This window comes from Hoplias malabaricus, chromosome 4 (genome assembly GCF_029633855.1).
Source record: "Hoplias malabaricus isolate fHopMal1 chromosome 4, fHopMal1.hap1, whole genome shotgun sequence".
Taxonomy (NCBI): domain Eukaryota; kingdom Metazoa; phylum Chordata; class Actinopteri; order Characiformes; family Erythrinidae; genus Hoplias; species Hoplias malabaricus.
The window spans coordinates 53035195-53054875 of NC_089803.1; the positions used below are offsets into that span (position 1 = coordinate 53035195).

The window sequence follows — 19681 nt, forward strand, 5'->3', positions numbered from 1 at the left end:
CTAATGAACACTGGAGTATTCCTTTTAAATTAATGATTCAATGCAGAGGTAATATGTCTATCAAGCAGTCCTGCCTTAATTCAGCCTCTGTTGTGTTTCTTTTCCTATCCCAGTTGGCCCATGTAGACAGCATTTCCACAGACATTAACCACTATGTACAAATGCTAAGAATCGGCTTGTTTCAGTTGTTGGCATTTATTTTCCAATTGAGGTATTCTCCAAAGCTGTGAACTTTCACTCATATATTTCTATAAAAGAAACAATGTGCATTGGTTATTTGAATTCACTCTTTAAAGGCAAGTGCACATGAACCATGTTATGGATTGTACAAACAATAACTTAAATTCTGATGTTAGCACGTGTGTTATTTATCTGAGCCTTGAACATTGTATTCAGTTGGGTGCTACATAGTCATGTCAATGTATGGCAAGTTGATCTCATGATCAGAGCAGGCCTCGTTGGGAGCTGGGATTGGACCAAAACATGACCAGATGGCTGAATTAGTTGTGGATCCTATTTGCTTTGCATGAATGATTTTAGAGGAGTAAACGTATTTGTGGATATTTGGTAATGTAGCCTTAAGTAGCCATGAAGCTCATTTTGTGATACTTTAGCAGCTGAGGCTGAGCGGAAAAGGACTGAGCACCTGGACTTGGCTGGAGCTCCGTCTCCCAAAACAAAGGAGGGGGATACGTTCTCACCAGAGGGCAAGAAGAAAGTGAAGGGCATCCGCAAGTTTTTGGGAATGTAAGCTGCTTTCACGGGCTCTGCTTATTTCTTAAAGTTTTTTTTTTTTTTTTTCCTATATTTTAAAACATCAAAGGCCCTTTTTGATGAATGCAAACTTCATGCTAAATAACTGAACAATATTTTAAAAATTTAATTTTGTATTTATTTTACATTAATGGATGCAACATTTTTGTGCATTTAATATTTATACTTTCTTTTAGGATGAGGAGGAGTCAGTCCACCTCTTATAACTTGGATGATGTTCCTGAGTCTGAGTTCCGAAGGGGTGGAGTTAGAGCCACTGCTGGACCAAGACTGGGTTGGTCATGTGACTTGCAGCGTGGGAACAACAAGTAAGTGTATCTGGAGAATTTTGTTCTTTATTTATAGAATTTGTCTGTGCCAAATGCCTACTTTCTGGTCTAAAGAAATGTATTCAGGCTGATTTGATGTGAAATAATACATTGTAGGGAAACTTGGGCAGGATATTTTTATCGAAATCATATGTATGTAGTTATGTATGTGCTAGCTGATGTCTGAGACCTTTTTTTTTTAATGATGGTTTTAAGAGACTTTGGCCTTTTGGTTAACTAATTTCATAGTTTTTTTTTGTGTTTATAGATAATTTCTAGTGCAACAAAAATATTTTGTCAAAGGAAACTTTGAATAAAATAACTATATTAAACACTTGTTGCTTGTTGATCATTTTGACTTAAATAAAATGGCTGCATTCATAGACATCAGAAACACTGATTCATATCATGATCTACATTTGATCATTACAATGATCTGTTTGACATATTACTATGAATGAATTATAGAGAAATTTTCTTCTATGACTTATATTTTAAATGACCTTTCATGTGTAAAACCGTGAAAGCTTAAACAGTTCAGTGTTTTTGCATTTATACTTTCTCTGTCTTTCTCTTTCACTCTGTGCAGTGAGCAGGACACTCCATTTGGACGCTGGAATAAGGAGCAGGTTTGTGCATGGCTGCAGGAGCAGGGTTTGGGGCTCTATCTCAATCAGGCGCAGCAGTGGTTACGCTCAGGACAGACACTGCTCAATGCCTCGCAACACGACTTGGAAAAGGTTGGAATTCAAATCCCAGTTTTCCAAACTATTCTATTAGAGTAGTATGTATTCGTAAATGAGGGGATTATTTTCTGTTCAAGATTTAAGGCCTTTGTGTGTGCCCTATAGGAGCTGGGCATCAGGCATCCTCTCCACAGAAAGAAACTGCAGCTGGCTCTTCAGGCTCTAGGCTCGGAGGATGACAATGCCAGGGGCAAACTGGACTGTAACTGGGTTACTCGTGAGTAATGATCACTGAATATAATGATGCTGATAATTAATGGGTACAAAGACTGGTTTTCTATACCATCATTATGCTTTCATTAATTAAGTGAATTACTGCGAAACAGTTTCATAGATTTACAAATTTACTCTTTGTTTTTAAATCTTCTCTAAGAAAGCAGTGTCTTTAATGCACACTAAAACACTCATGGGGAAATACATTAAGAATCAACAAGTTTACAATGTATATGAGAAAATTCAACAATGGAAATAAGAGTGAAAATGAATCATTAAAAAGAGTAGCAGACAGTAATAACAGCAATAATTAGAATTACTTTTTGACCTTTTATCATGCCTCTCTGCTGTGTAGCCCTACATATTTTCGCAAATTAAAGTTAAGTCTCCTATGAATAATTCCAATCATCGGGGCATGTTTGAGCAGTTGTAAAGCAAGGAAGGGTTTTTTTCCATTATTTATTTTAATTAAAACTAATTTTCCACATGCCAGAGTGGCTGGATGACATTGGGCTGCCTCAATACAAATCCCAGTTTGAAGATGGTCGAGTTGATGGACGTATGCTTCACTATATGACTGTGGTAGGTATTTTTTTTCCTTTAAATAACGTCTCCAGCCGGAATTCACCTAAAATATTATGGCATTTGCGCCTTCGCTGTAGTGTGCTTCTCTCTGTACAGGATGATTTGCTGGGTCTCAAGGTTGCCAGTGTCCTTCACCATCTCAGCATCAAGAGAGCAATTCAAGTGCTGAGGATCAACCACTATGAGCCCAACTGCCTCCGTCGGCGGCCTTCCAACGAGGTGCCTGTCCCTCTGGCGCGCACAGCACATTTCATGTAGGAATTTTTTTACCTCCCAAGGCTTTGTTTTTATTGAGGGTTAAGGTTGTCTCTTCTGTGTTTACAGAACAATATTTCACCAGCTGAAGTGTGTGAGTGGACCAATCACAGAGTGATGGAGTGGCTGCGCTCTGTAGATTTGGCAGAGTATGCACCCAACCTCAGAGGAAGTGGAGTGCACGGCGGCCTAATGGTAGGAACATTATAGAGGACAAAAGGAAGTGCATTCAGACTTAATTTATCCTATGTGCTTACTCTCTATAAAAATCTCAAAATTGAAATAGAGTAAACCTCACATGCAGAGGTGGCAGTATTCATTCTTCTTTTTTTTTCCCCTCCCCCTCCCTCTCTATCAGGTTTTGGAGCCTCGGTTCAATGTGGAAACTATGGCTCTCCTCTTAAACATCCCACCAAACAAAACTCTACTGAGGCGTCACCTGGCAACCCACTTTCACCTGTTGATTGGTGCGGAAGCACAGAGACTGAAGCAGGAGTGTTTGGAGAACCCTGACTACACACTGCTCACTGCCACAGCTAAAGTAAAGGTAAAAAAAAATGAAAAGTAACTTCTCAAAATCAGCTTGAGCAGAATACATGAATATCAACTCAAACTACTTAGGTACTGTGGAACATCTTAGTACACTCAGCATCTATCCCCAATGGAACTAAAGTATTGTTAGATTCTGTTCTTGTTTCTCTTGGTACTTTTGCTCCTGGGCTCCCCCTACAGTTGCAGAGTGCACTGCCCTCATATCAAGGAGGAATGTGGAGGACTGGTTTCCTACCCTTTTCCAAAAGTTACATAGTGCAGTTTCTGCAGTGCTGAACACAGCAGCAACAAAATAAATCCTATTCTCCCTTTTACCCAGCAGTGAAGCGTCACATTGATCCTGAAGCTGTAATTAAGTGAAAATACTACCTAGTGTTGCTTTAAAATAAAATGCTAAAGCTCCATTGCTGAGACACTGAAAAAGCAATTAAATTGAATTATATAAAAAGTAGAAATATGCTTTGAAAATATTCAGAGAAGTAAAAATCACTACATTTTGTTAAAGGTTTTCTTGAGTAAATCTTAATTTGCAGCAGAAGTGCAGGAGAAGTACAGGATTATCACTTGTACTATTCAGATTTCAAACAAAGTGAAGCTCTTGGCTCTGTTTGTACTTTGAGTAGTTCCAAAATTAATGTGTGGATGTAATTGGGAGGAAAAACAAGCTGTAATTACATAGAATTAAACTCCTAATAGAGGAGAGGCCTCCTACATCAGGAACTGGAAAAGTGGTGGTTTCTTTCTGGCTTGATTTTTGGACTTGGGAATATATATATATATATATATATATTTTTTTTTTTTTTTTTTTTTTTTTCTATCTCTAATAACCATAATCTCCATGTCCTCGTGCCTTAGCCGAGGCGTCCATCATTTGGTGGTTTCGGGACGTTGCGGAGGAAGCGGCAAGCTGACAGCGAGGAGTATGTGTGCCCCATGGATGTGCAGATGCCCCAGAGCAGCAGCTTCCACAGAGGCCTGCGCATGTATGAGGATGAACTGGACCAGCTGGAGCAGGTGCTAAAGCTTCTTTCTGCTGAACACAAACTCAAAGTTTGCCTGACATTAATAACATATGAGCTTTTATACAACGGCAGTTTTCACACTTGCCATTAAAATGGAATCTTCATTAATCATTTTGAGTTATCAAAGCACAGTGAATATGATCACATCTATTAAGCATGCTGTGTGTTTAGAACCCTATAGTTAGACAGTGACATTGTGCCTTTTATATCATCTGATTTCTCCCTCATTTTTCATGCTAAGATGAAAGTCTGAGGTCTTTCTATAAAGTTCAGTGGATTTGCTATGACTCTTCACATGAATTGTTCTTTTGGAATTAATGGCTGTATTGAAGTGTGATGGTTATACTGAATGTCACTTTGCAAATGTTATCTCTCAAAATGCTGCTCTTTCTCTTTGTAGATGGATGACTCTGAGGGCACCGTGAGACAAATAGGAGCTTTCTCTGAGGGGATCAATAACCTGACTGTAAGATGCCATGCTGAATGCACACAATTTCAAACTGATTGGTGTTAAATGGTTCATATATTAGATGTAGCATTTTTTTTTCTTTTCTAAAGAGGATTCAAAATATGAGAATGAGGAGGGGTTTTATTTATTTTTATTTTTTTTTAAACCAGCAGCTTGAGTTGAAAATACCAGTTTTAATACTCATCTGTTTTTCTAAATTACATAAAGATAGGTTGCAAGTGCTTTTTCAAGTCTTCCAGAAATAAACGTTCAGTAGGAGCCTTGTTTGTTGGCTTGTTTTGCTATGGATGCAGAGCAGTTGCCACAGCACAAGACAAAGCTTTCATTTAATGTTGTAACAGACAGGCCTTACACAAGCATATCTTGACCACTGAATAACTTGCAGCTGTTTGACCAAATTTAACTTTCAAACTATCAAAAGGGGAATGGAACTGTTAACAGAGCATACGTTGTTTTTTATGTTTTAAAGTAGCAAACAGTATTTATAAAATCTTTTGTTACTACATTTCCCTATAATTTTTTCCTTAGCGCCCCCCACCCCTTCTAATGATTCTTGTTTAAATTTTGAAACGGGTATTATGGCCAAAGACTCTGTTACTAGTAAAACACTAATCTATGTAAATTAAGCAGCAGGGTGGCATAATAGTGATGATATTTACACAAGTTCAGGGTATTTACAATGCCTCTGATCAATCTGTCCACAATTTAATAAACACACCAAAAAAAAAAAGGTGCTATCTCGAAACCAGTCGAATTTGATTCAAGGTTTTTAGACTACAAATAGATCTCCAAAGGTTGAAAAGCACAAACCGAGATGAGGATTTTGTTCTGTTTCGCTCCGTAGGTGGGTAATATTGACTTATTTTTGCTGTGGTAATTAAGGTGGAACTGCATGAAAGAAAACACAGACCAAAAGTTCTGCTAAGCTAAATTTAAAAAACAAGCTTCTGTGGTAATTAAAACTGAATTTTTCAGTCACGTAAACATTTTCCTCACACATACTGTTCCACCTTAAGACACGGAGCTTCTAAACATGAACAAACAAGAGAACAGCAGTTCCACACAAGCGTCAAAAAGTTGCTTTTAAGGTGTTCGTCCCTTTCAGCCACTGAGGTTTATGCTGTTCAGTGCACACCTATTATTGGTTTTAAGCCATGGAATTGGTTGCATTGGTTGCAAAATTGTGAACAATTAATTTATAAAAATATGAATGTCTCCTGTCTGTAGGTATTCTCACAGTTTGCTGGGGGTTTTTTTCCTTTGTATTTTCAGAGCATGCTAAAAGATGAACTATTCGTGGAGATATCTACTTGCTCACCCAACGGCAGTGCTGCGGATAATGAGTCCAGCGCATGAGGAGTTGGCCACATTTTGGGCAGGTTAATCAAACATTCTGAAACTGGCTTCACTGCCAAGTACTGTGATATTATATCGTCAGATAGTGAGTGTGCTATGTAAATATGTTGGCACCTTCATTAAAAATCCAGTCAGTGTTGATTTTGTAATTTTATAATACAGACACATCCTCTACCAGGAAATTATTTGTGCACATTTAAATTCACACTTATTTTGTGCATTTACAATATTGAGGGGGGAAAAAATAACACTCACAAAGAAAATATTGTACACTGAAATGCAGTTTTCCCCTGAATGTGTTCATTTTTGCTTTGGAAAAAAAAAGAAAAAAAAAACCTGTGGTGCTATGTAACTTTATAATGCCAATATGTCAACAATTACCAAAAATGTCACAGTAATAGTATTATTTATTTGCCTGTTACCATCAGCACTATGAAGTGTTTCAGTATTTATTAGGGATGTTTCCAAACTAAAACCAAAGACTGCAAACAATAACCAAAGACTTATTTTTGATCATGTTGTAGCAAGTCATTTCCCTTTTGTACACTTTTACTGTAAATTTTGACTCCTGCATATAGTTGCATGTGTTAACGTCTGTAATAAATTAGGACACTTGGTACATGGCAAGTTTTTTGGGAGGATGAATATTCTTATTGGAAACATTTAGCTTGCAAATCAGTGATGGTTATTGCTTGACTATAGTAGTAAATGCCCCTGTACTCACTTTATGAATTTATAAAATCAATAAAATTGTGTGAATGTTCTTAATCAGTAGTGTTTTTGGGGGGTTTTCTACTCTGACCCGTAGTGAAACGCAGCTCATAGCAAAACAATTAAGAAAACAAATGTTATAGTAATTAAACAATCAGGTAGGGTAAGGTTTAAGAGACTACTATTTAAATCACCAGTTACCAGGTTTAAAACTGGTCTATTATTGGACAAATTCAATAGACTAGTGATAAAGCAATTAGTCAATTGTTCAACCGCCAGTATGAATTTTTATTTTATGATAATGAATTAAACAACTGAGGGACAATATTGAGAAAGTTTATACATTTCTTTCTACCTTAAAACTGTAGTAGGGGCTCTAATGTCATTTTCACGGTAACAGCTTCTTGACAACTAAATATGGTGATAACACCAAACTAGGCATTTCCAAAAACACAGTATATAATAATGCTGTATACTCCTTCACAGATCCAGCAGGATCCAGATGCAGTCAAGTCAAAAAAATAAATAAAAAACAATCGCCCTCCAGAAGCACCCTGTTTTCTCTTGACAAGTGAATTAAGTTTCTCAATAGAAACTAGAATTGACCCTGAAACACATTAGGGGGGGAAATGATCAAATCATATTTATATTTTTATTTGATGAACTTAAAGCAGTGCACAATGAAACAATACAGAATATCACTTCATGCTTGGCATGTGATGCCTTTTAAAGCTTAAATGTTAAAGCTTTTCACTCAAAGGACTGATTGCTGCAGTCTTTAGTTTTAAACTAAACATATGGCCCATGGGATACATCATAAAAAAAGTGTCCTGGAATGGCTTGACAGTTTCCTGTGCATCCGCATACCAATACATTTTATTATTATTTTTAATCCCACTGTGGAATAGGAATGCCGTGTCATGAGGTGGTAAGGCACTAACAGATGGACAAATTTGTTGAGTGAGTAAATGCTGGATAAAACCAAACTAAGTGCATTTCAGTTATAATCTACAAACACTTCCAAATAAATATCAGAACACAAAGCACATTACTTATAATTCAACTCAGCCACCAATTGGGGTGGGGGGTGGTAAATGCAATACATTAAAAAAAAAAAACCTGCGTATAAAGCTGATGTTGCATTGGCAAGAATGTCAGCTTAACTGTAAATAAAATGTTTTTGTAACGTGTCAACACAATATATTTTCACCCACTACACCAAGTGAACTCGCCTCTCTTTTACCCTTGGTTCAGAGGTTTCTTGATTGCTTATACAGTTAGGTGGCAGCGCTATCATGACAGTGGACAAACAGATATTATCACCACAGCCTCTTAAGGGGGTTGCAGAATTCATGCATTTTCTAAAAAATGAAGCGTCTGCTGAGAGAGTGGCCCACTTTGTCCAGGTTGGGGTTGCAAGCGAACTGGATCATGGGAGGGGGTCCACACATGAGGATTAGCGTGTCGTCGCCAGGGAGAGGAAGATGATCCCGCACCATTTGCTCATTGATGAATCCCTGGCTGAATTCCCAATCTGTCATATGCAGATCAATTACAAAATCAGTAATGTGGGTAAATTAGCACTGAACTGTTGTTTAATAATTGGCTATTAAGTGTTTGATGGTAATTGGTAAAGCTATTAAAAGGATCAGTAATTCTTACCACTTAAATAGCAACAAAATATTTCTGTAAAAAGCAACTCATATTTGAAGATTCAAATAGTTTAATGATCCATGAATTAACCAGTTTTTGATGAAGAGTGGGACCCAAACAGAGTTAGATACAGAATCTTTTAAATAGCAAAGTATATTTTAAAGTTTAGCAAAGTGTCTGACAATTTAAGTGTAGTTAAAATTGTTGCCCAAGAGAACCCTGCAAACTCCTTTACCTTCACCACAATTGCTGCATTTATGAAATCTGAATGGTAAAATATTTTGACAACCACTGGTGCAATTTACATGAAAGCTTTATCATGTAGCAGAAATAGCATGAGTGTTTTTCCTTGTTAATCTTTAACAATGAAAGCTTAAATCAGAAGATGGTGTGTATTGTGTAGATATATGGGCTTGAAATATATAAATAAGAAAAGTCTAAACACCTCCCCCACACACTTTTTAGGATGTTTTTGCACAGATGTTCAGCATCACAAGAATTCAAGTGAAAGAAAACCTTGACCCGAATGTTCTACTTACCGTCAGGGACTTTGTCAAGGGTGTACCACAGTTTGAAACGGTCTGAATGATTGGCCTGTATTTCCTCCAGCTCTGGGCGCAGAAGAATGTCTTTTTCTGACTGTTTGAGAGTTGGCAGGAGAAATAGTTTACTAGGAATGATTATAGGGTTAAATTCAGCAGCTGTATATTTCAATGTGGTCATAAATTCTGTCTACAGATATCAAAACATTTTCACTCTGTACTGATATGAAATTCTAAAACACAAAGCCATTGGCTTACCTGGTTAGCAAAAAGCAAGTAACAGATTGTCTGGTCTTTTGGATCCTTCATTATTGCACGAATGATCTGCAGCATGGGTGTAATTCCTGAAGAGGGTAAAGATGTTACCACAATGCACAGAATGCCATTGAGACAGGACATGCCATTCTAATGATAGATACAATATTTTTAACATAAAATATAAAGTGTGCTATGTAGAACAACAAAAGTATGCCATGCTACTTTTCTAGATCCAAAGCATAAAAAAACAACGAACAAAAATAGTATATAAATTACCTGTCCCTCCTGCAATCATACCAACATGTTTTGCCGTCTTAATCACCGGCGGTAACTTTTTCTCGGGTTTGATGGCGAAAACTCCTGGGAAGTGATATAAAACATTAAATTTTAAGTGACTCCATAGTTCTCTGGAGGGTTTCCCCATTCAGGCATTAAGCCTAATTCTGGCTATGCAGAATTTCTCAGTTATCAAGATAACTTAGGCCTCAAGTCAAATGCAAGAACTGAGGGACATTCCTACTTCACAATGCATACATCGGGGATTAAATTACCTGCCTAATAAATCCTAAAAAATGTTGTGGCTGATAATTGTGATAAAGTGGTTACCAGAAGGCATAAATAAAAACCGGCTAAATGTGAAATCCTGCTTTGTGAGGTTACAAAGTATTCTGTGGACTAAATTGAGACAGTGCCCAGAAAGGCAAAGGAAAGATATTTTGATTTGAGTAACTATTCACCTTTGCCCTGATACACCAGCAGACCACTTGGCCCTCTGAAGTCAATTGTGTCACCAATTCTTAGACTGTCCAAGTACTGAGACATCTTGCCACCCTCTGGGAACTTTGGATGGGTATTTTTGTAGTATATCTTTTCATAGGAAGAAAAAAAGCAAGAATGAGAAATTACAAAAAGAAAAATATACACACACACACACGCAGTCAAGCCTTGAGTGAATCAACTTACAAATTGTCAGAGATATGAAAATGTGATACGAATATGAAAAAGAGAGTCTTAAAACTGTTGTTTTTGGGGGTCTGGAACAGATTAATAGCATTTCAGTTCATTTAAAGTGGGAAATTTTATTTGATATGAAGTTGGGACACTGTAAAACATAAAAACAAAATAGGATGATTTGCAAATCTTTTTCAACCTATATTCAATTGAATACACTACAAAAACAAGATATTTACTGTTCAAACTGACAGACTTTTTTTTTTATTATTTATTTATTTATTTTTTGCAAAAATTCACTCATTTTGAATTTGAGGCCTGCAACACGTTCCAAGATTTGGGACAGGGGCATGTTTACCACTGTGTTACATCACCTTTCCTTTTAACAACACTCAGCATTTGGGAACTGAGGACACTAATTGTTGAAGCTTTGTAGGTGGAATTCTTTCCCATTCTTGCATGATGTACAACTTCAGTTGCTCAACAGTCCGGGGTCTCCGTTGTCGTATTTTGCACTTCATAACACGCCACACATTTTCAAATGGTATACAGGTCTGTAGTACCTGCACTCTTTTACTACGAAGCCACACTGTTGTAACACGTGAACATTGTCTTGCTGAAATAAACAGGGACGTCCCTGAAAAAGATGTTGCTTGGATGGTGCTCCAAAACCTGTATGTACCTTTCCGCATTAATGCTGCCTTCACAGATGTACAAGTTACCCATGCCATGGACACTAACACACCCCCAAACAATTGGAGATGCTAGCTTTTGAACTTTGCTGATAACAATCCAGACAGTCCTTTTCCTCTTTGGCCCAGAGGACACGACGTCCATGATTTCCAAAAACAATTTGAAATACAGACTTGTCAGACCACAGGACACTTTTCCTCTTTGCATCAGTCCATCTCAGATGAGCTCGACCCAGAGAAGCCGGCTGCGTTTCTGGGTGTTGTTGATATATTGCTTTCACTTTGCATGGTAGAGTTTTAACTTGCACTTGTAGATGGAGCAATGAACTGTGTTCACTGACAATGGTTTTCTGAAGTGTTCCTGAGACCATGTGGTAATATCCGTTACAGAATGATGTCAGTTTTTAATGCAGTGCCGCCTGAGGGATCGACAGTCACAGGCATTTAGTGTTGATTTTTGGTCTTGCCGCTTATTTGCAGAGATGTCTCCAGATTCTCTGAATCTTTTGATGATATTATGGACTGTAGATGATGAATCACCATATTCTGTTTTTATTTATGTTTTACACAACATCCCAACTGGGGTTGTACAAGCAAATTGAGTTATGAGCTTGGTCACAGAGCAAAGTAAACTCGTAAGTCAAGGTATTACACTCATATATATATATATTGATTACATGAGGTAAATTTGACAATTGTCTCAAACCTGCTTCACTAATATTTAGTTCAGGAAATCATGAGTCAGGTCCACTTCATTTTAAAAGCATTCCAATATCCAAGCTAATAAACTATAAAAACAGATGCCTATGTGAGGAATGGAATATTAGTACTAGTTTCTGATTGTGCCACTGACTTTAGGATGATAACGGATGAACATGTATCCTGTTGCCACTTAAGAAATGCCTACCTTCACTACCAGATCCACAAAGCCCTTATCATCATCACTGGACACTGGAGTATAGGGCCTCACCACTAGGTTACCGTCTATTTTAGCAGACAGGTAAATGTGTTGACCTGCAACAATATAACAAAAAAAGATAAATAGATGTAGTCATATGGACTAAAATAAAAATAACACCAGGGCAACTGTCAACTTAAAAAAATAAATAGATATCCAACTTACCCACCGGAAGCCCCAAAACATGATCTGGCTTCAGGGCAAAGCGGAATTTCCTAGTATCATGGCTAATAATCTAAATATAAAAATAAAAGGAGAACTTTTACAAATATTGGTCTCTACAAAAATATAAATTAAAGAAAAAAAAAACATTTCTCTTCACAACAGAACATACCCACCTCTTTATCTACTAGGCGCAGAGCATACTTGACATTGGGATCCTCAAGGGTTATGGCAGGGGGTCTTTTGAAGCCAAAAAGTCTCCTGATTAGGTCAATGATTCCATAAATGGAATCCCAGACGAACTGCAGACATTAGAAACAAATAGAGGGTATTTGAAAGATCAGATTCACAAACTCAACACATTTCCTTTTGAGTCTGTGTTCAGAATGCTGTGTAGTCCAAGACAAGGTTTAATGCCTTACCCAGTAATCTTATCCCTTGTAAATAAAAAAATATTAGGTTGTTTGTTCCTTTTGCTTATGTAACATAATTTCTTTTTCTGAGACATTGCTGTGAGGAATTGATTGCATTCAGTCATATAAACATTAATAAGTTCACAAAATGATGTTCTCCAGAGAACACATATCCACTGCTCCACAACTTAATACTGGGAAGGACGTGTAAATATAGCTAGTTGTTCGTTGTCCAAAACATGTTGAGAACTTACCAGGTGACTTTTCAAGTTTTAGGTGTAACATTAGTAATGATAAAAACAAACATACCTGGCAGGTACTTCTGTGTTATTCATGGATTTTAAGTTTTTTTTATGGGCTTAGACTACATGTATAGATTCTTATATGTATGTAAGGACTTGTATATATGTCGTTATGATGAACAGAGCTGTGTTTTAGGGGTTTAATCCATGACCATAGGGAGTTTTAAAATAGTTGAATTTTTGGGGATATTTCTAGCAGCAAGGAAAACAGCTGAATATTGGAGCTACAAAACATCATCAAATTGTCATTTCCTGCACTTAAGCCGTTTTCAAAATAGCTGCTTAAATCTGACGTTAATGGCAGATATTGATACTCAAAGTAAATTACATGAATGTGGCCTCGAGGGTTGGAAATCTATGTTCTGGTTACTGTACAAATGCCACCTGTAGGTGAACTAAACTTAAAACAACAACATGGCTAAGAACGAAAGCTGTAGCTACATTTTTTACTTCTGCTGCTAACGCCCTTACTTTAGCTAAACAAATAACATTTATGTGTCAATAATATACCCGAGGGTACATGTTTACTCGGTAACGATGTGTAACTAAAGGTTAATAAGTTAAATGACAGAATAGAACGTTATTGAGCCCTGTCGTTGGGTACAATAAAGTATTGACTTTATTTTAATCTCAAACTCATAACACGGGCTCTATTTCTCCCGATTCTTACTCGAATGAAACGTTCCACCTTAAAACGTGCAGCTGCTACTTTGCAGAGCCTTAGAAGAAACCAGAAAGTAACAGGCAGTTGCAGAACTTAAGGTGGGAAAGAAAAGTTAATCAGGTCACTGGAAAATAAAACACAGCATGACATCAAACTTATAAGATAAACATACTACCTTTAAAACGGTGGCCATCCTCTTGCCTGAGCGATATGAGCTATTTGCAGTCGAAGACTCAGCTGTGTTTCTGAGTTTATTTGGTGACTAACAGCTCTTGGCACTATGTACTACATAAAACTTTCCAGACCAACCCATCCACTGGCAGAGTTGGAGCTTAGCAAGCTAACGTTTCCTGGTTCATTAGCTAGTATTAGACGAGGAGCCGATTCCTAAAATGAATCTATATGGTTAATGAACAGAGAATCAATTCAACATTTTTAACTATTACGGGCCGAGGATCTGCATTTTTTAAAACAAATACGGTATATAGAGTATATATACATTTTGTTGTTTGGAAACCCAGTCAAATTCAGATATATTTAGAACTGAGACTAATGCCTGAGATTAAATCATAGTTCCGACTCCATAGATTCCAATCTCTTTGAATCAGACTTATGCCATGCGATTCGTGAACAATTGATATTCTTTTGAATCGTTTCTTAAAATGAACCGTCTAACCGATTCAAAAGGCAGTGGAATTGAATGCATCTACATAATGTCTATAAACAATCAATTTATGAGTTCGCAGCACCCGAAAATAAATCGATTGGACGTTCAATTAACAGCAACCACAGGCTGCAAAAAACTGTTTAAAAGAATCGGTTCTATGAAATGAATCGAAGGTGCAGACCCACGCCATCTGCTGGTTGAATATATAAAATTTTTTTAATTGTCATTGCACCAAAACGAAATAAAATTTACAGCTTCTTTACTAGATACTATGATAATTAGAAATACAATAATAAATACAATTGATTATAATACCTACATGTGTAAATACAGCAGTTAGTTATAGTTTTATAAAATATCTGGCAGTAAACAGTGAGGTAGAATGGGCATAGTAGCAGCATAATAATATGGAATGTAGCTACAATCTAAACTAATCGAACACAGGGATGAATATATTAATCCCTGAGAACTGAAGATGAGATCATCGAAGTTGCCAGGTGCATTGAACAATGCTCTGAAAAAGTCAGTTGAGGCAGTCAGAGCCCTCAGTGAAAAATAAACATTGCTGTGTTCTTCACTAGTGCAGTAGTGTTAGTGGACCATGTGAGATCCTCTGAGATGTGAATGCCCTGGAGTCTGGAGTTGGGCACTCTGTCCACTCTGAGCACCAGCTCACCAGGTTTTGCTCACCCTTTCGGTACACTGATTCAAAATAGCCAAAGATCTTCAACCTTGTAAATGGTGTTGATTTTGAAAGCAGGAACAATCCCGTCAGATACACTCTCTGATAACTAAATAAAAACTGTAATTAATGAAACATTTATTTTGAAACTATACAAGTGCAGTAGCTTACACAGGTAAAGTGTCTTATCAATTATGCTCATGTTAATGAAGTTATTAAAAAAGCACAACTTCAAGGTATTTATATGTTGCAAATCTGAATATTTTATTAAAAATTAACAGGTCTCAGATATTGTCATACACACAGATTGGGTTTGACATTATATAAGTTCTGAATTGACTGTGTTTCATTTAGCATTCTCCAACTGAATCAATCAACTGAGTAAACGGTGTATCAGTGTAAAGGCATCATCTTCAGGTGTTCTCCACTGTGTAACTCTGGTTCAGCTAGGTTATAAAAGCATATTTTACACCACTGGGTTTATTTAGCTTACCCCAAACATTTTAAACGTTTAATAACAATGTATAAACGTCTCTGACAGTTGGTTCAGTTAATGTTGTGGGAGGTTTTAATGATAACATCACAACGTGCCCAATCTGAAGACTCAAATCCTCAAGCTTGCTGCCCCCTTTATCAGAATTCAGATGAGTACATCTGGAAAAAAATGAGGAAAAAAATGTTTACAAAACATTTATCCATTTATATTACTGTGGACTCCCTTACATTTGAGCATTGTAGAAGCACTGTAATATAGATACATTCAAGATCATTTCAAAAGGATTTCCGATAGAAAAAGATTAGCCTATTAGAGCAGCAGTTGTGTTTTAGAGGCCTCATGACATTTACACAGAGGTGTGTATAAGTTTCTATGTAATGAATGACAGACACATTACAATATTTCCTGAATGTTAGTCCCATACTTTGTTTGTTTAAGTAATATGTTAGAAAACCTACCTTGTACACCACGTTCATAAAGCCCTTAACATAAATTACGGATAGTGGGATGTAGACTCCCATCTTCCTTTGGCAAGTGACCTATATGTAAAACATTATATAATATTAATATAAATCATACAAACTATATATTATTGTTATTATCTTTGTAGTTATTTTATAAAATCACATCAATACAATTCTGAACCAAATACAACCTGAGAACTGTGACCCAGTAGAAAATGTGAGTGTGGGAAAAGGTCTCTTTAAACTGGAAAAGAAAAAAAAGATTGAAATATTACTTCACAGACCACTTAATGCAGTTAATATCAGTTTACTGGTAGAAGTGGTACATTAGTTTAGTGTAATGAGGGTGTCACTGGATATTCAGTGGAATAGTTGACTTTCAAATAACATGTCATTTTTAGATCTTAGTCATATGAGTGTTATACTATATTTATTTATTAATAAAATACTTGCAGATTGTCTATGTGTCACAGTGAATTATGTACAACTAGTTTTGGTTAAGTCTTTTATATATTCATTTTTACCCACACATGACCTGTAAAAGTATCAATACGTTTAAATAAAGGTTTAAACCTATGATAGAGGTTTACCAATTTATTGATAACAATTTTTAAAAAGAGTACATTGTACCCAGTAAACAATTAGCCGTTGATTCAACGTTGAAATAACGTAATGGCTGCCGTCTAACCAACGTTCTCTTAAGGTTGAAAATGAAAGTTGAAAAGACGTCCAAACACAGACATTGAAAAGACGACTATTAGACGTATTTTAGACGTCCATTGACGTTATTAATTGGTCCCGAAATAAATTACTTGTATAAAACGCGTTTTGGACGTCCACTGACGTTATCGATTGGTCATCACTTAACTAACTTATTAAGATGGATTTTGGACGTCCATTGACTTTTAAAATATGTCCTTGACGGACAGACTACTTTTAGACCTATTTTGAACGTCCAGGGACGTTCCTTGTTTAATGCGTAGGGTTGTCTGCAGGTCCCCTATGTGCACATTTAGGCTGCTAAACATAAACATCTGTTAAAGTTGAAGATGTGTTAATGTAAGTTATTTACTTTCACTTGTACTGTTTATTTATTTATTTATTACTTTATTAGCAGATATCAATTCACCACCACACGCCTAATCTCCTAAATATTTCACGTTTAAAAACAATATCCACACTTTACTAACGGTCCCTTACCTCTCTATTGAATTGAATCCAGCTATTTTACTCACATGCGCTCGCGACGAGGAAACGTCTGGTACACTTTGATAACAAATCTGTGATTGTAACATTTTCTCTGTTTTATTACGATATAGAATTTGTTATTTTAAAAAGTTCAGGATGCAGTCTGGGAGCAAAAAGAGGGGGTAAACCCTGAGTTAAACTTAACTTGACAAATGTTCATGTTTCCAAATTGACACCACAGATTACTTCACCTTGTGAAAAGCCGTCCAAACGCACAGAGATCGGTTTGAGCAACTACTACTTCATCTGTTCAACTCCCATTATTTAAGTTACATAATTAATCACTGCTTACAATTCTCTAGTGGGGAAACTAAACGTGTTTAACCGGAACACAGTTACACCGTTAATCAGTTTCATCATCTTAGATTATAAAAGTTACTGTAAAACTCATACATACCCCAACAACATAAGCCATCCTTACAACGTAGTGGTTCTTTCACTGACGTTCACTGACTGTGAAAACGACCCAAACAGCACTAATATTGCAACTTCACGGAAAATGAAATCTGGACCAATCATATCGAAACTGAATCACATAATTTCACTTTCGCTTTTTCCACAAAGAGAGAGAGAGAGAGAGAGAGAGAGAGAGAGAGAGAGAGAGAGAGAGAGAGAGAGAGAGAATATATCGGTCCAATAGCCTAAAAAGTCTGTCACACCACTGACTGTAGACCACTGCTGGTCCACCATCGGACCACTCAGATTACTTCCTGTACAAGATGTAACTCATTATTAATCTCCTTAAACAGATATTAAAATTCACAGAGACTTTTATTCTGGAAAACAAACTAATACAAATATTTCCAACAACTATGAGAGATATAATAATGAGTATAAGCCTGATATAAAATGATTATGCTGAAAATGTTGACACTGCTGGAATAAAATTATTTTCTAATCTTATTTATGAAGAATAACAGGATAAAAAAGGATAAAAGAAGCTAATGAAGGAAAAAAATGTAAATGGGACTGTGAATGGAAAAGTGCCAAAATGTGGCATTTTGTCTAAAATTCTGTTTAATCACCAGTGGTCCGCCCAGAAAACGCTGTGCACACTAGTGGACCTCCAACTTTGCCCTCAGTGGGTCTACAGTGGTCCGCCATCTCCTCGCTCTCAGGGGAGAGATATGACTCGCGTGGGGAAGCTTCTGCAGTCAGGGTGTTTTTTCCCTTCCATGCAGAGACTGAAGTATATATACATTTTGTTTTTGGAAAATCAGTCAAATTCAAATATCTTTAGAATTGAGACTTATATCTGAGATTAAATTGTAGTTTCGACTCCATAGATTCCCATCTCTTTGAATCAGACTTATGCCATACGATTCGTGAACAATACATTTTCTTTTTAATCTTTTCTTCAAGTGAACGGGTCTAACCGATCCAAAAGGCAGTCGAATTGAATGCATCTACATAATGTCAATAAACAATCAATTCATGAGTTCGCAGCACTCAAAATTAAATCGACTGGACGTTCAATTAACCACAGGCAGCAACAAACTGTTTAAAAGAATCGGCTCTATGAAATGAATCGAATGTCTCTGCTGAGGATCCGCTCCTATCCGACACGCCCACCAGTGTCACAGAAGGTGCAGACCCAACGCCACCTGCTGGTTGAATACATAAAATGTTTTTAATTGTCATTGGGCCAAGACGAAATAAAATATAAAGCTTCTTTACTAGATGCTGTAATAATTAGAAATACAATTGATTATAAACATACATGTGTAAAAACAGCAGTTAGTTATACAAACCGGATTCCAAAAAAGTTGGGACACTAAACAAATTGTGAATAAAAACTGAATGCAATGATGTGGAGATGGCAAATGTCAATATGTTATTCATAATAGAACATAGATGACAGATCAAAAGTTTAATCTGAGTAAATGTAACATTTTAAAGGAAAAATATGTTTATTCAAAATTTCACAGTGTCAACAAATCCCAAAAAAGTTGGGACAAGTAGCAATAAGTGGCTGGAAAAAGGAAACTGAGCATATAACAAAGAGCTGGAAGACCAATTAACACTAATTAGGTCAATTGACAACATGACTGGGTGTAAAAAGAGCTTCTCAGAGTGTCAGTGTCTCTCTGAAGCCAAGATGGTAAGAGGATCACCAATTCCTATTTCTAAACTTGAGAAACTGGTCTCCTCTGTCCCCAGACGTCTGTTGAGTGTTGTAAGAAGAAGGGGGGATGCCACACAGTGGTAAAAAATGCCGTTGTTCCAACTTTTTTGGGATTTGTTGATGCCATGAAATTTTGAATCAACATATTTTTCCTTTAAAATGTTACATTTACTCAGATTAAACTTTTGATCTGTCATCTATGTTCTATTCTGAATAAAATATTTACATTTGCCATCTCCACATCATTGCATTCAGTTTTTATTCACAATTTGTTTGGAGTCCCAACTTTTTTGGAATCCGGTTTGTAGTTTTATAAAATTTCTCGCAGCAACTGAAGTAGAATGTGCATAGTAGCAGCATAAAAGTATGGAATATACACACAGTCTAAACTAATCAAACACAGGGATGAATAT

General features: G+C 36.5%; 2 protein-coding genes and 1 long non-coding RNA gene across 4 annotated transcripts in view; 1 reads left to right on the plus strand and 2 right to left on the minus strand.

The window, feature by feature from the left end:
• The window catches only part of ppfibp1a (PPFIA binding protein 1a), a 36337-nt gene extending 28816 nt beyond the window's left edge, over positions 1-7521 (plus strand). The window contains exons 15-25 of one of the 2 annotated variants that reach the window (XM_066666926.1): positions 615-747; positions 951-1082; positions 1672-1822; positions 1934-2045; positions 2535-2623; positions 2723-2845; positions 2951-3076; positions 3240-3428; positions 4289-4447; positions 4856-4921; positions 6197-7521. In XM_066666926.1, the coding sequence (XP_066523023.1) occupies positions 615-747; positions 951-1082; positions 1672-1822; positions 1934-2045; positions 2535-2623; positions 2723-2845; positions 2951-3076; positions 3240-3428; positions 4289-4447; positions 4856-4921; positions 6197-6280 (1364 nt within the window). In that variant the 3' untranslated portion in view covers positions 6281-7521. The remainder of the gene's footprint in view (positions 1-614; positions 748-950; positions 1083-1671; positions 1823-1933; positions 2046-2534; positions 2624-2722; positions 2846-2950; positions 3077-3239; positions 3429-4288; positions 4448-4855; positions 4922-6196) is intronic. The other variant, XM_066666927.1, reaches the window with a different exon arrangement.
• Positions 7522-7873: 352 nt separating this feature from the next.
• Positions 7874-14118, minus strand: cyb5r3 (cytochrome b5 reductase 3). The gene is made up of 9 exons (XM_066666928.1): positions 13762-14118; positions 12384-12509; positions 12211-12280; positions 11995-12101; positions 10182-10311; positions 9721-9804; positions 9445-9530; positions 9184-9283; positions 7874-8525 (listed from the first exon to the last, which is right to left on the minus strand). Exons 1-9 carry the CDS (start codon positions 13777-13779, stop codon positions 8353-8355), a joined length of 894 nt encoding a protein of 297 aa, XP_066523025.1. The 5' UTR covers positions 13780-14118; the 3' UTR covers positions 7874-8352.
• A 1069-nt stretch (positions 14119-15187) lies between these two features.
• LOC136695750 (uncharacterized) lies at positions 15188-17767 on the minus strand. The gene is made up of 4 exons (XR_010802350.1): positions 17541-17767; positions 16087-16139; positions 15890-15970; positions 15188-15589 (listed from the first exon to the last, which is right to left on the minus strand). It is a non-coding gene; the product is annotated as an uncharacterized lncRNA (long non-coding RNA).
• Between the last annotated feature and the right edge of the window lie 1914 nt (positions 17768-19681).

What these genes read in the sequence shown, in the direction of transcription:
- cyb5r3 (XM_066666928.1), bottom strand. An exon ending in TATGATTGCAGGAGGGACAG is followed by an intron (nt 9,531 to 9,720) that starts GTAATTTATATA and finishes TACCCTCTTCAG; the next exon opens with GAATTACACCCATGCTGCAG. An exon ending in CCTTGACAAAGTCCCTGACG is followed by an intron (nt 8,526 to 9,183) that starts GTAAGTAGAACA and finishes TGCATATGACAG; the next exon opens with ATTGGGAATTCAGCCAGGGA.